General features: G+C 40.5%; 1 protein-coding gene across 1 annotated transcript; it reads right to left on the bottom strand.

The window, feature by feature from the left end:
* Positions 1-465: 465 nt before the first annotated feature.
* Positions 466-8,897, bottom strand: LOC117297827 (arylsulfatase J-like). Its single transcript, XM_033780978.1, has 7 exons — positions 8,584-8,897; positions 7,785-7,971; positions 5,537-5,730; positions 4,938-5,148; positions 3,735-3,987; positions 1,727-1,908; positions 466-948 (listed from the first exon to the last, which is right to left on the bottom strand). Exons 1-7 carry the CDS (start codon positions 8,893-8,895, stop codon positions 674-676), a joined length of 1,614 nt encoding a protein of 537 aa, XP_033636869.1. The 5' UTR covers positions 8,896-8,897; the 3' UTR covers positions 466-673.
* Positions 8,898-14,105: the final 5,208 nt, after the last annotated feature.

The raw sequence follows: 14,105 nt of genomic DNA, 5'->3' as shown, positions 1-14,105 counted from the left end.
TGATGCTTCTTGGACACCATTCCCACACAAAATCGTACTGTACTTGTATTTTACTTTCTTTAATCATTATGCTATTATGTAAATTATATCACTTTTCTTAGTGTGTGGTAAAAGAATATTCATAAATAAATTGATTAATATTCACCGAAAACACATCCAGACATCTGCTGTTACTTTGAGTACATTTATAGGCTAGAGCAATTATTACAATTTACACATTTGAAAAACAGCAATTCAAAGTAAGAGTAAGGTCTCCTGATGATCTACAACCCCAGCCACCTTCATCGTCATTCCAAGGGCTCACCCGGGTCAGCCCCCAGTGCCATGCTTGTGGGATGACCCGTGGTGCATGACTTAACCACGAGAGGGAGAGTGTGATCGTTCGATTAGCTCTTGTCGGGGGCTCACCCGGGTGAGCACTGCGGGGTCGACCCGGGGAAGCTTATCAAACGAGGGCCATGTCACACGAGGCAATTTACAGGCAACCAGTTCCAGGCAATCTCCATGAAGAAAAGGCATTCACATTTGAGTGTTCACCTATTTCTCTTGTGGATCGTAAGACAATGTTGGGAAAATGACTTGTGTAATACCAAAGTGGTCATGTAGTATGCACTGCAGTTGGTTGCATCCAAGTTGCGTGCAAAAGTTGCCTCGTGTGACAAGGCCCTAAAGATCAACCACCAATGTATGGAACCCAGACGCCACCATGCCGCTGTGGATCTGCTCGACGATCAATAGGCGGATAGTACACCGGTTTAGCAGATGATTGATAGTGCTGCAAGCGACGTAAAAGCTTCAACACAACATCCTTGTGGTCTTTCGCAACATTACATGTCTCTTTTGGATCATACTTGATGTTGTAAAGTTGAATATGGTCTTTGAAGCCTGGACACGTTGGGACGGGAATCAGACCAGGAGATTCTGCAGGTCTTTGCCAATGTTTACAACCTGAATGATAAAGATGATGGAACTAGAAATTAACAACTATAGAAAAACATTCGGGGTGGGAGCGGACCTCGCTGTGGGAACGTGACAGTTGAAAGATGGGGCGCCGTTTGCTATTGATAATACTGTTTAGCGGTTTTAACAATGGTTTGTTACAATTAGTTGTCAATTCTGGTCGTGGTTTAAATTGAGTATACAATCAAAGCTCTCTTTTTTATAAACATGACAATTTAAGCACCTTTGCAAAAATATGGTTTATAAACCATAACAATTTAAGCCATAATTATTGTTAACAAATTATGGTTTTATAAAACCATGAAAAGTGAAGCACCTTAGAAACATGGTTTATTAAAGCTTAACAATGGTTCAAGTGGTCCAAAACAGCTTAAATTTGCTCACCGCATCGATGTGGAGTGGGCGGTGTACATTTTCTTGTAGATTCGCACCCCCACCCCATTTTCGTCCTTCGGTTGGGACGTAAAGTCGTTGGTCCTATGTGTTGTGTAACGCATGTAAAAGAATCCAGTGCACTTATCGAAAAGAGAAGGGGTTCGCCCCGGTGTTTCTGGCTGTGGTTGCTGTATCACCTTATAAACCCTTTGGGTCTCAGAATTCATCATGGCAATAACCTATCTTTCTAAAAGTTTGTATAAACTCAGCGCCTTGAGTACCTTGTTTGGTAAATACGTGCGCTATATAAGACTTCGATATTGTTATTTATCACTATTAGAAATTGCGACTGAATCGGTTTGCCTTGTTTTATTGTTATTGTGTTACATACCCGAATATCCAGTGAGTAACTTCCAATCACCGACTCTTATTGCAGCTCGTATGCTGGGATTAAACATGAAGTCCCCGGGGAGTGAGTCTAAGAACTCATAATCATCAGCATTAAGCTCAGCTTGGTCATAGAGAGGATCAATATTATGAAGAATCTCAAGACGAGGAGACTTAGCTCCTTCACTGTCAGTCAAAGTAATACAAAGAATGCGTTAGAGATTCAAAGTTTAAAGACACTGGACACTGTACGCAAAAACAAGTACAAACAAATACATATCTATTTTTTTTTTAAGAGGGGAAAGGGATTAAGGGAAGGACCATGCAAAAAGGCGGGAAAATTATAGCCAGTTTTCATTTGAGAAACATGAACCAATAGGAGTAAAGTGGATGAGGACAAAGGATGTTCAGGAATATATATATATAATGAGTATGGTAGCCGGCCTTATATATCTTTTACAATCTCTATTTTTTGCGGTGACGAGTGATGATGATTTATATCCATTTCAACCGGCACGTTTTCTCTCGCTTCCCATGTTGGTGCTCAACGGAATGTTTTGGACCAGGGACCAATTCACTTTAACACAGCTGCCTTGCTTGCTCTCATCGATCTCTAAAAATAGAACTCAGTGCGTATATGGGCTAAGAAAAATATTTCCGCTTCAATGACAGGAATTTATTCTCATTTGAGTAGAACAACGTTAAGGGAGACATTATCAGTCGGCACAATTTCCTAGGGTCGATTTCACAAACTCTTCTTTCTACCTTAGGATCGATCCTAGAGTTTAGCCACATCCTTTAGTTTACACGGTTCAGGCGGAAGAGCGCAAAACAATCGTGGAAAAAGTACAACGGAACCCCCCCCCCCCCGAAAATGCAGAATTCGCTACACTCTTAAAGGGTAGCAAATAATTATAAACACAATATACTGTGCATTTCTCGGTTGTATCTTAATCAAGAAAACAACTCAAACGAAGACTACGATTTTCTGTGAAGGATTCTTTCAACTTGAATTTGTACAAAAATTTTTAATGTAAAAATACCCAGGATATGTTGGTAATTGCATACATACAATTCAACTTTTTATATAACACAAACAATATGTTACTTATTAACGTTGCCACAAATTTGAAAATAGAGACGAGGTTGCGTATTTGAAAGCTTGTTAAATTGCCAGTCACGCCTGCGTTTGTGCAAGCAGGCCTTTTACATTAGATTTGTAGTTATTATAAAACCAAGTCAGTTTAGAAACGGAAACTCACTTTACTTTCTTAAACATGTTCGTCGTTGCAAAATGTCAATTTCTCAACATTACGATATTTTTCGTAAAGCCATTGACTACGATATTAAAGGCAGTGGGCACTATTGGTAATTACTCAAAATAATTATTAGCATAAAACCTTACTTGGTAACGAGTAATGGGGAGAGGTTGATAGTATAAAACATTGTGAGAAACAGCTCCCTCTGAAGTGGAGTAGTTTTCGAGGAACAAGTAATTTTCCACGGATTTGATTTCGAGACCTCAAGTTTTAGAATTTGAGGTCCCGAAATCAAGCATCTGAAAGCACACAACGTCGTGTGACAAGGGTGTTTTTTTTTCTTCCATAGTTATCTCGCAACTCCGACGACCAATCGAGCTCAAATTTTCACAGGTTTGTTATTTTATGCATATGTTGAGATACAGCAAGTGAGAAGACTGGTCTTTGACAATTACCAATAGTGTCCACTGGCTTTAACTAATGGAGGGACACACCGCGTGCACGTAAAACTATAGGAATTTCGAAAACACGTGAGACTTGCACAGCCTATACTAATAGACATTATGCATTGACGTCATACAGCGGCCATCTTAGTTGAAAACGGTGACGAAACAATCGAAACGCACAGATTTGTACGCGCGTCGCACAGGATTGGCCAATGAACAACCTCCTTTTGACCCCTAGGTGAGGGCGCCCTACTGAAATGACGTCATGTGCATAAGGTCTATATATGAACCAAAATTAATATCTTGCCTGATGGATCGCCAAACATCGTATCCATCGAGAGGTTTGGTCCCGTTGATATGCCCACCTGCAATGCTCTGAACAATAGTCGGGAACCAATCACTGACGTGTATAAGTTCTCTGTTGACCGTGCCTCGTATGACTTCTGGAAGTAGCGGACTACTGACGAAACCTACAGCGCGAACTCCACCTTCGTTTAACACGCTCTTCCCGCCACGCAAAGGCCAATTGTTACCATACTGATATAAAGAACCTCCATTATCTACAATAAAAACAGACGTAAAACGAAACTTTGTAAAAATGAAAAAGCAATATAGTGGTCCTTGAGATCATCAAAACATATAATGACCCAAGTACAAACAAATCTAGCTTGGGAAACAAGTTCGCCAGCTCGGTTAACATGTGTTGTACATTTTGATATAAAGACCATTGCAAAGGCTTGCTCACAGTAGCAGCAAAGACCCAAAAAGGAAGATGACGGACGTGAAAATCTCAACACGTTGACGGCAAAGCGACGGCACAAAAGGGGAAACTCGACATCAAGGAACAAGCTCAGACGGCTGGCAGCGGATTGGCTGACTGCGAGGAATGGCGGCTGACGGTTGGTTGCGGCGACGATGACGTGACTCAACGGCCGACACCAACAACTGTTTGTGGGGGGTCGGATACGCCCCCATAGTCGAGTTCATCCACTCACGCAATCGACTACCAACGAAATTGTGACGACCTCAAAACGACTAGAGACGACTAGAGACGGAATCGCACGGCAAAGAAATGTAAAGCGACTGATAATTGCGGCCGTCTGCGTCAAGGAAATGAGGGTTGCGTTCTCAAACGAAACCTGAACGGAATCACAACGATTTTTACGTTTGCCGCCACAAAATGTTCAACATGTTGAAAATTTGCCGACGGACCATGACTGATTTTTACGGCCGTCTGCGGTCGCTAGCGGATTCGTCAGCGACAACTGACGGCAACACACGATGATTGGCGGCAAATTCAAAATTGCAAATCGCAGCTATTTGTCATATAGTGTGAGCCAGCCTTTAAGCAAATCCGACAAAATTCAGTTTTACAGCTTCGTGACATGAGTACAGCAAGAATGTTAACATGTAGGACGTTTATTGCTTGCATTAAACAAACAAAATACAAACAAATATTATTATACCTAATTAATGCCAGCTTTAATGTTATACAAACATAACAAATTACCTGTGGAAAAGATTATGATTGTATTGTTCCAAAGTCTGTTTGCCTTTAGAGTTCGTGTTAAATTGCGGACACTTTCATCGACTGCACTGACCATTCCAGCGTAGGTTCGTCTCCGCCCATTCACAATGGTGTCTTTATATAATGACGTGTAACGATTTGGAGCTTGGAGTGGAGAGTGAACATTTTTATAGGCCAGGTACAAGAAGAAAGGCTGCGTAGAGATAGAGGGAAAGAACAAAATAAATACATAAGGGGTTGAAACTCCAGCCAAGACACATAGCCATTGCTTCGTTCTTCGGATGGGACGTAAAGCCGTTGGTCCCGTGTGTTGTGTAACGCATGCAAAAGATCCCAGTGCGCCTATCGAAAAGTGGGGTTCGCCCCGGTGTTCAATCCTGGCTGTGGCTGCTGTATGCGCCGTAGCACCTTGTAAACCCTTACATGGTGCTACATAATTGGGTGTCAGAATCCATCACTTCAACAACCTATCTTTCTGAAAGTTTGTATATACTCAGCGCCTTGAGTACCTTTTTTGGTAGATACGTGCGCTATGTGTGACTTCGGCACCGTTATAAAATAACTTTTAGGCTGAACCTTACCGTTCTTTTGTGATGCTGTCTTATTATTTGCTGTGCTCGTGAAGTGAATAGCTCAGCACTGTATATACCATCATACTTGTTCACATTTCGGAGTTGTAGTTGGTCATCATCATGTAGATCATGGCCGCCGCCGGTTGGGCGATTCTCCATAGTTCTATTATAATACCAATGATCTCCTCCACCCGTATACAGACCTATTTTATACAAGACACAATCGTTTTACTTTAATAAATACTGCTTCTTTCAAAGTGTGTACTAATACACTTATACGGATTTAACCCTTTAGTCCCTGCACCGCCCGAGTTTGCTGAAATCCAATTTCTCAAGATTCTTGCAGTAAATTACTGGAATCGTAGTTCAAATTTTAAAAGATAGCCATGGCTTAATGTGTATGCACAATTTTTTACCGTTTCGGTAATATTTGTATAAAAGTACAAGTTCTCATGGGAACAATAAATGCCTCTCGTTAAACGGCTACGGTAATTTTTATGGCGAATATTTTTGTGCACGGATAAAATGAACACAATAGCTTTTCAAGGCTTTTGTCTGGCTCAATGCTCATACTGATTAAATGCGAAGGCGTTAATTTTCGACAATATCATCATAAATGATGAACAGTTTCCTGTTTACTAATGAGCGTTTTATTTTTCGTAAGAGCTAAATTATTTCATCATCATTAGCTTCGACAAGTCAACTGTGAAGGGAGAATTAATAACGATCTATAATAACTAGATATATTAACAAATGCGTAGACCTACTAATGACTATCGAGTTTTCTTTTGATGTTCCTTTTTTTCTACAAACACAAGCTAGCGAGGTTTCCTCGTACCGCATACAGTGTATCGCTATATGCGGCTGGGCGGTACAGTGGCTAAATGGTTAAACTAATTATGTGACGTCGCTCTATTGATGAAAGTGTCGATTTTTTTTAACGAATCTACAATTATCAGTAGATTTGTTATTAACCCGGCAGAAAGCAAACTGGGTGTTTAAATCTCTCATGTATATTTGTTTCCTAAACGTAGCACCAAATCCCATACCCCCCCCCCCAAAAAAAAAAAACCGGGTTCTTGTATTTAATGCAGAAACGAAAAACCGTGCTATCAAGATTGGTGGCTTCACACTCCCAGTAAGGGAACCGTGGTCAACAGAAGACCGTGATTGCCCACATCGAGGCTGTTGTTTGAACAATTGGGTGCGTTCGTTTAGCTTCCCTGGGTCGACGCCGGTGTGTGGCGGTTTTTTTTCCCAGGACGAGTGTGTGCAGATAATTACCCACGTTCGTCCTGGTTAAAAAAAATCGCCACGCACCGGGGTCGACCCTGGGGAGCTAAACAAACGCACCCTTTAAGGACAAGAGGAAGCTGGAACACCCACTTTTTTGTACACACTACGCACGCCAAGAGGAAAGAAAACAGGAAATCAGACGCGGAATATGACAGCCAAAATAAAGTTGATGCTGGCATCACAACCACCACGCAACATGGTGACGATGAAAGCAACGATGGCAGCTAGAGGCAGTTCGGATCCTATGCTTAGCAGCGGGTCCTTCAACAACATTTTCATTAGGGCACTTCGTTCAATTTTAACCTCAGAGTTTGTGAGCCCAAGCAAAAGTAAAAAGTGCAACTGTGATGTGCTAAGCGTGCTTATTAGTTGTAGGGTTTTATGAAGGCCAATCAGAGGTCTGGTAGAAGGACGGACACTTATTAGTAACATAAACAATTATTGGGAACCAAACAATTACAATGAAGGTAGAGGAAATGCAGAAGGACTCATACCAAAGTTGTGCGTGTCAAGATACTTATAGTAGAGTGTTCAATCAAAGGCAGTGGACACTATTGGTAATTACTCAAAATAATTATTAGCATTAAACCTTATCTGGTATCGAGTAATGGGGAGAGGTTGATAGTATAAAACATTGTGAGAAACGGCTCCCCTCTGAAGTGACGTAATTTTCGAGAAAGAAGTAATTTTTCACGAATATGATTTCAAGACCTCAGATTTAGAATTTGAGGTCTCGAAATCAATCATCTAACAGCAGAGCACACAACCTAGTGTGACAAGGGTGTTTTTTTCTTAAATTATTGTCTGGCAACTTCGACGACCAATTTAGCTGAAATTTTCACCGGTTTGTTATATCATGCATGTTGAGATACACCCAGTGATGAGGGGACTGGTCTTTGACAATTTAGAGTCCACTCTCTTTAAATTATCGCTTTGGTTTTCTGTCTGTTTTTTAACTCACCGAAAAAAGTGTCAAATCCCCGGCTGGTTGGTAAACAAGATTTGCGACAAAACCCCAGGTGCCATTTCCCCAGGGCATGGGTGGAGTAACCAACCTCCTTCAGCTTCTGTGGTAACGTTACTTCATCCTCAGGTAAACATTGTGGTCTGGTGTGCTCAAATAAGTAATGTTGAATACCCATGCGTATCTAGGAAATCAATTTTAGTTATTATAGTTATTTAAGAATAATTATTCGGTTTTTATAGGGCGCTTTATACACCATGTCTTAAAGTGCTTCCAACATGAAATGAGGAACTTCCAATATCAGTTTAGGAAAGCCTCCGACACTTTTATGTTTGAGTACATTTCGTAAATTAAAACCATTGGGTGAGTTGCTAAAAATGATACAACAAAATTGAAGACTTAAACCGTTTGCAGAAAACCATAAATTAAGAGCATATTTCACCAGAGTATGTTGAAGCAAAACGCTGGCATATTTTTTTGACCTAAAAAAAAACCTTAATTTTATTTGTAATGAGTTCGCTGGAGAAAACGACTTGGAAAATAATGTGCAACAAGGATCAAGTTGTCAACAAAATCACTTTGCAGAACTGCGAAAATGTACATTTTTAAAAATAAAAGGGGAACCCGTTTTAACGGGTTAAAATAATGCGTTAAAATGTATGCATCAAAATGTATACATTAAGGAAATGCCTAGGTAATAAAAAACAGCACATTGATAAACAACTAATGAATTGAATGGTAACTTTGTGTCTGTCTATGCTATCTAACTACCTGTGAAATAAAGAACCCATATTACCTGATACCTGCCGGTCATAAGCTGGCTCCTGGTTGGTGAACAAAGAGGTTGCACATAGTAATTCTCTAATTTGACACCTTGTTTAGCCAGTGCATCTATTGTAGGAGTTTTGATGGCGGATCCACCGTCCTTTCCGTGGTAACTTACATCATTAAAACCCAAGTCGTCCACTAGTAGAAACAGTATATTGGGCTTCTGCTCTCGAGCACCACTGCTGTATTGTGGTTTGGGTGGAGTCTGTTGTTGGATTGCAGTCAAATTAGACTCATAAAGGACATAAAGCTGGACAAGAACTAAAACCACGGCACTCATTATAAAAACAACATATGTTCTCGACATCTTTCCGTAAATCGTCAGCAAAGCTGACGTCATTCTGCCCATATTTTTGTAGCAAACACACGAAGAGATACTTGTTCAAAGAAACATGAATCCAGCATATTCCGTTCCAAATATTGTCATCAATATTCTATAAACTTCCTCATTGTAATGTAGTCAGCTTGTTGAATATTTTGTGTTATGATGGACGATATTACTGCACCGTATGTAAATCAATGGACGGAATGGAGCACCTCAAATGAGCAACTTCCATTTCAGAAGCTGTCACTCGAATGAGTCACTGTTTTGCTGAACCAAACTACGTAGAACAACGGATTGGCAGCTTTAATAAAGTTATCGCAAATAGTTCAAAAGGAAAATGCTACAAAGCAGGTCGAAACTTCAACGATAAAAACGTTTGAGAAAAGTTCAGCCATACGAGCAAAACCATGCTTAATACTTCGTTTAGCGCGAAATCGACAGAAAGTTCGAATTTGGTGCATCTCCAAAAACGTATATGTATTTTAATTGTGAAGCGTTCTCATTTTTATTGCTATTTTGTGTAGAAAATTAAAAAAGCATTTTGCCATTCCTCGGAGCCACGTTTGGTTATCTCGACGAGTCCTTAATTACTTATAGTTTAAGTTTGAGTTTGGGCATCGTGCACTTCTTAGAAGCAAAGCTTGCAGTACCATGAAAGTGAAGGAAAAACGGTTTTGCTATATCGAGCTAAAAGAGTTAGCAAATATTACTAATAATAACACATTTAAAATCAACACTGAGCTTCATTTCAAAATTATTGTCCAATTTATACTTGTGGTTTTGTGGACAAAAGTCAACTTCTTGTTATAGAATTTAAAGTAGTAATTATAGAATACATTAATTTTCTTCAATAAATATCATACTTCGTGCTAGAAGAACGAAAAACATGAAAACTACTAAAATGAAAAGTTCATGTAGTTCATTTTGGGAGTACTTCCTGACTATAAAGACAACTAACAACTTGTTAGTTGTCTTTATAGTCAGAGTTTAATCCAAAGCTCTATTGTATATTGATATCGACCTGGTGGTTTGAGTTTAATTCTGTCGAAGCCCTCTCTTGTTTATATATAAGTGATGACAACTTCTTGGTTTTAAAGAGTTATTGTCATTCTTCTTGAACAATATTGTACCCTTCACCAACCCACTGGAAACGTTATTGTAAAACCATTCTGAGTTAAGTCGTCGACATAATTTAAGAGTTCTCTTCTTACAAACTTCATAATACCAGACAAAATAATCCTCATTTCGTATTGAGATATTTTTCATAATATTATCCTCGAATACAAAATAATTATTTGTTAATAAATAATGAAATGGTTCTGCAACTCAACTCAATGAAATTATGAATACAGAACTCGAAATTCATATTCTGTATAATAGATCAGGTACATCATAAGAAGCTGTCGATTTTTTCGATCAGCATTATCGGGTTTCGAAAACATATAATGTTGCTTTCTAATAGGTGATAGCGAAAGGTACGTAGCCTCCGTACAGTAAGTGATCCAAACCGGCCAACAGACTTGTATGTAATCAGTGTATCCTGTGAAATCACTTAGAGCAGGATATGATTCATAATGCCCGTATTAGAGGTTAAAGTACACCTTGTCCAATCAAGCCATTGCCCCCCCCCCAACTCAATACGGCAAACGTGTGTACAAACTCAGAGCCGTATATTGGGAGAGTTACGACACTTTGCGATTAGAAGCCATTTTGTTCCCCGAAAGAAACGCATGGGCGAACACGGGGTGCCAGACTAGTCTGCCCATTGGGTCGTGCTGCGTTTGGGGACAAAACGGCGCCCAGCAACCACGTGATCAAAGAAAACTGTTCCCTCCATGTCGCAACTCTCTCAATACACAGCTCTGTACAATCTTCTTGTGATAGCGCCCTCTTTTGAATCCTCCTCCTCCAGCCCATGTTAATTTCCAACTGGAAGTAGAACTTCCGGCGGGCAGAATTCCCTAGGACACCGGTTAGTGGCAATAAGTTAGAAATGATTTGTCGATATGCCTGCTACGGGAAAACAATAACAATGTTTGGATACGAGGTCATGACGAGGTGTACTTTAACACCTACTCATATTGTTGAAACAACGAATAAATATTATTGCTTGTGTGAATTTATGCCACCACCTTTGATTTTAAAATAAACTATCAGTTGTTTTTTTAGTAACGGAAAAATTACTTGCAAAAGCAAACGATGTTTATTTCTCATTCCAAACACGGTTTGCTTGGGTTCAGCATGTTTCACCAGAGAGCGTGGCCTCTAGCCTAGGTCAATACCCATCCATACAAAACAAATGCACCTGTAGACTCACTGGTCCCTTGTCTTTATCCGCAACAACAAGACATAGGGTGCCTTCGTTTAGCTTCCCTGGGTCGACCCCGGTGTGTGGCGGTTTTTTTTTCCAGGACGAACGTCTGCAGATAATTACCCACGTTCGTCCTGGAAAAAACCCGCCACACACCGGGGTCGACCCAGGGAAGCTAAACGAACGCACCCATTGAGTACTTGCTTTTTAGAACCAATTATTTCATTGGATACAACGGGCAGTGACGTTCCTTTAAATATCTGTGATTTGATTGGTCTGGGATGATGTGAGTGCAACTGGCAAACATCACCTCGGACCAATCAAAACATAGCTTTATTTCGTTTGTCTACATACAGTGTCCTTATGAACTTGCATGTAATGTTGGTAAGTAAGATTCGACTGTGTGAAATGAATGAAGGTGAACAGTGCATTTTGTATGGACGGGGATTGAATCCGCCACGAGTTAGAATTGACACGGGGAGAGGATCAGGAGGAGAGGCACACAGTGGTGCGTCGAACGGCTAAAACAAAAAAACAAAAAAAGACGGGGAAAATGAAAATGGCTGGGGTAGGAATATGAAAAAATGAAAAGGGACTATCATGGTATGGGATATGGGACAGGAAAGTATGAAACTGAACGGGGAAATCAAACCGCGAAACGGGGAAAGGACCACTGTATAAGTGTGACCCGCGCAAAACTGGAAAACATTGAACCGGGTATAAACGCGACTGGGAAAGAACCGCTAGCGGGACCCCCTCGCGAAACTTGGACGTCCTCATGTATAAAGGCGTATCGCACAGTGATCTGCATCGTACCCGCCCCCCCCCCTCCCCCCATCGCATCCTGTGAGCACATTTTTTGCGCTTGGGCCGGGCACGTGTGGCCATTACGTCACTTTACAAGCGCCTAGTGACGTCATAATGTTCTGAAGCTCGTGATTCAAAACCCTTCACGACGAGCGCTTTAACACGCGCAAACTGACAACACAACGGAAGATTGAACTATTTCTCTGAAAACAACAAACCAAATGCTTGGAAATGCTCGATTTGAAAATGTTAAGCTGTGACAAACGAGCAGACGGATTTCATCTGATGACAACAAGATAGTTGGAGAAAATAAAGTAAGTTTGTCAAATTAAGTCAAACCCATTACGGGAACGGTAGCCATTGAGACTTGAGCTCGTTCTACTTTACTGTCGACCCTCTGTTGTTTGGACAAGATATATATGCTTGAAACTTCTGGAGGTATACCAGAGGCGGTTGCCTACATGCACCTCAATCATCGCCTTGTACTGCCCCTTGTAATAATCCATTGCAAAATTTCATGTAATTTTCCTCATGTGCTGTTTATAAAGGAAAAACGAAATTGCCTTAAAGGAACACGTTGCCTTGGATCGGTCGAGTTGGTCTTTAAAAAGCGTTTGTAACCTTGTTATAAAATGCGTATTATGATTAGAAAGATATTTTAAAAGTAGAATATACTTATCCATACAAGTACCACTCGAAATTGCGTGGTTTTCCTTTTACCTCGTTCACAAACAACTTGACTACCATAAATGGCCGACCATGTTAGTTCGAGGCAAATGCGTGTGGATTGTATTCTACTTTTAAAACATCTTTCTAACCAAATGCATTTTATAACAAACGATTACAAAAACTTTCCAAAGATCAACTCGACCGATCCAAGGCAACGTGTTCTGGAAGTTAACAAAACACCCTTCGTGCATATTAAGATGTATTAATTTAATGCTGATCCTCAATTCAGAATGAATCTCAATATTACAATACCTTTACCACACGACTACTGCCTTAGTTCATGTATATGACGTCAGACATCGTTGGTGTAAACAAAGACTGACGAACTACCAGCAGGAGTAGAACCAACCTAATACCAACTGTCAACTGAAAGACAGCGTTAGGTTTTCAGATACAAAATAAGTATTGTTTTTTTTAATCTAGTAGAACCACGGACATAGTTCAAAGAAAGTGGACTGACTGTGAAGCTAATGAATGGCACTGGGGGCAAATGGTTTAACTCCCCGGTCTCGGCCGATAGGGAGGATCGGCAAAGCTGGATACCCCGATCCGTAAAAACTAATCAGAAGTCAACAAAGTGAGCAACCATAATCATACTCATTCAATTAAATTTCACAAAACTCTTGGAAATACGAAATAGCACAAGGGTGATTTTTAAAGGAACATCGTTCCATTAAGCACATTTTTCTGCTACAGTTAGCACGAAAGATTGCATACCGTTTTAAGCAGCGCTATGAAATTTGGCCCAGCAAAAGCAGAAAAATTGGTAATCTACCGATAACAAAACCACCCAAGATCACTTAAACCTTTTGACTTTTTGAAGATAGGCAGGGGTTTGTACCAGCATCCATGAACTGCTTTTATTCGTAGCTTATAAAACATGAGCATTTTAGGCTATATTCATATTGTGTACAATTTATTTCCCCAGATTATTTTTTGGTGAGGATGATTTTATTTACCCTGTTGAACAACAACCTGTAAATCAGCATACAGCGTCCTACAAAGAAGGTGGCACTGACGGTGAGAAGACACGCCCAGGTATGCATCGCTTCCAGAGCACCAAGGAACTACCGGATCGGGTGTTACCCGAGTGGATGACCCCAACCAATAGGAGATGTACCCGGGATCAGGACTTATTTGGAGGAGGCACACCGGGCTGGATGGACCCTTTAGCTGCTTCTGAAGGTATCAGAGGAGTACCCGGGCGGGAAGGACCCGGTTGCATGGACCCATTTAAACCCTGCAACGGCACACTTGGACTATGCGAAGGGGATAAACCAAACTTCCCATCACAATCAACCAGGACCTCCACTCGTCA

This window comes from Asterias rubens, chromosome 12, assembly GCF_902459465.1.
Source record: "Asterias rubens chromosome 12, eAstRub1.3, whole genome shotgun sequence".
NCBI lineage: Eukaryota > Metazoa > Echinodermata > Asteroidea > Forcipulatida > Asteriidae > Asterias > Asterias rubens.
Note: the sequence above shows the minus strand (reverse complement) of the source record. Positions and strands in the feature narration are given on the sequence as shown.

What these genes read in the sequence shown, in the direction of transcription:
- LOC117297827 (XM_033780978.1), bottom strand. Translation starts at nt 8,895, where the DNA reads ATGAGTGCCGTGGTTTTAGTTCTTGTCCAGCTTTATGTCCTTTATGAG. An exon ending in GGGATTTGACACTTTTTTCG is followed by an intron (nt 5,731 to 7,784) that starts GTGAGTTAAAAA and finishes TGTATAAAATAG; the next exon opens with GTCTGTATACGGGTGGAGGA. An exon ending in GTTACTCACTGGATATTCGG is followed by an intron (nt 949 to 1,726) that starts GTATGTAACACA and finishes TTTATCATTCAG; the next exon opens with GTTGTAAACATTGGCAAAGA.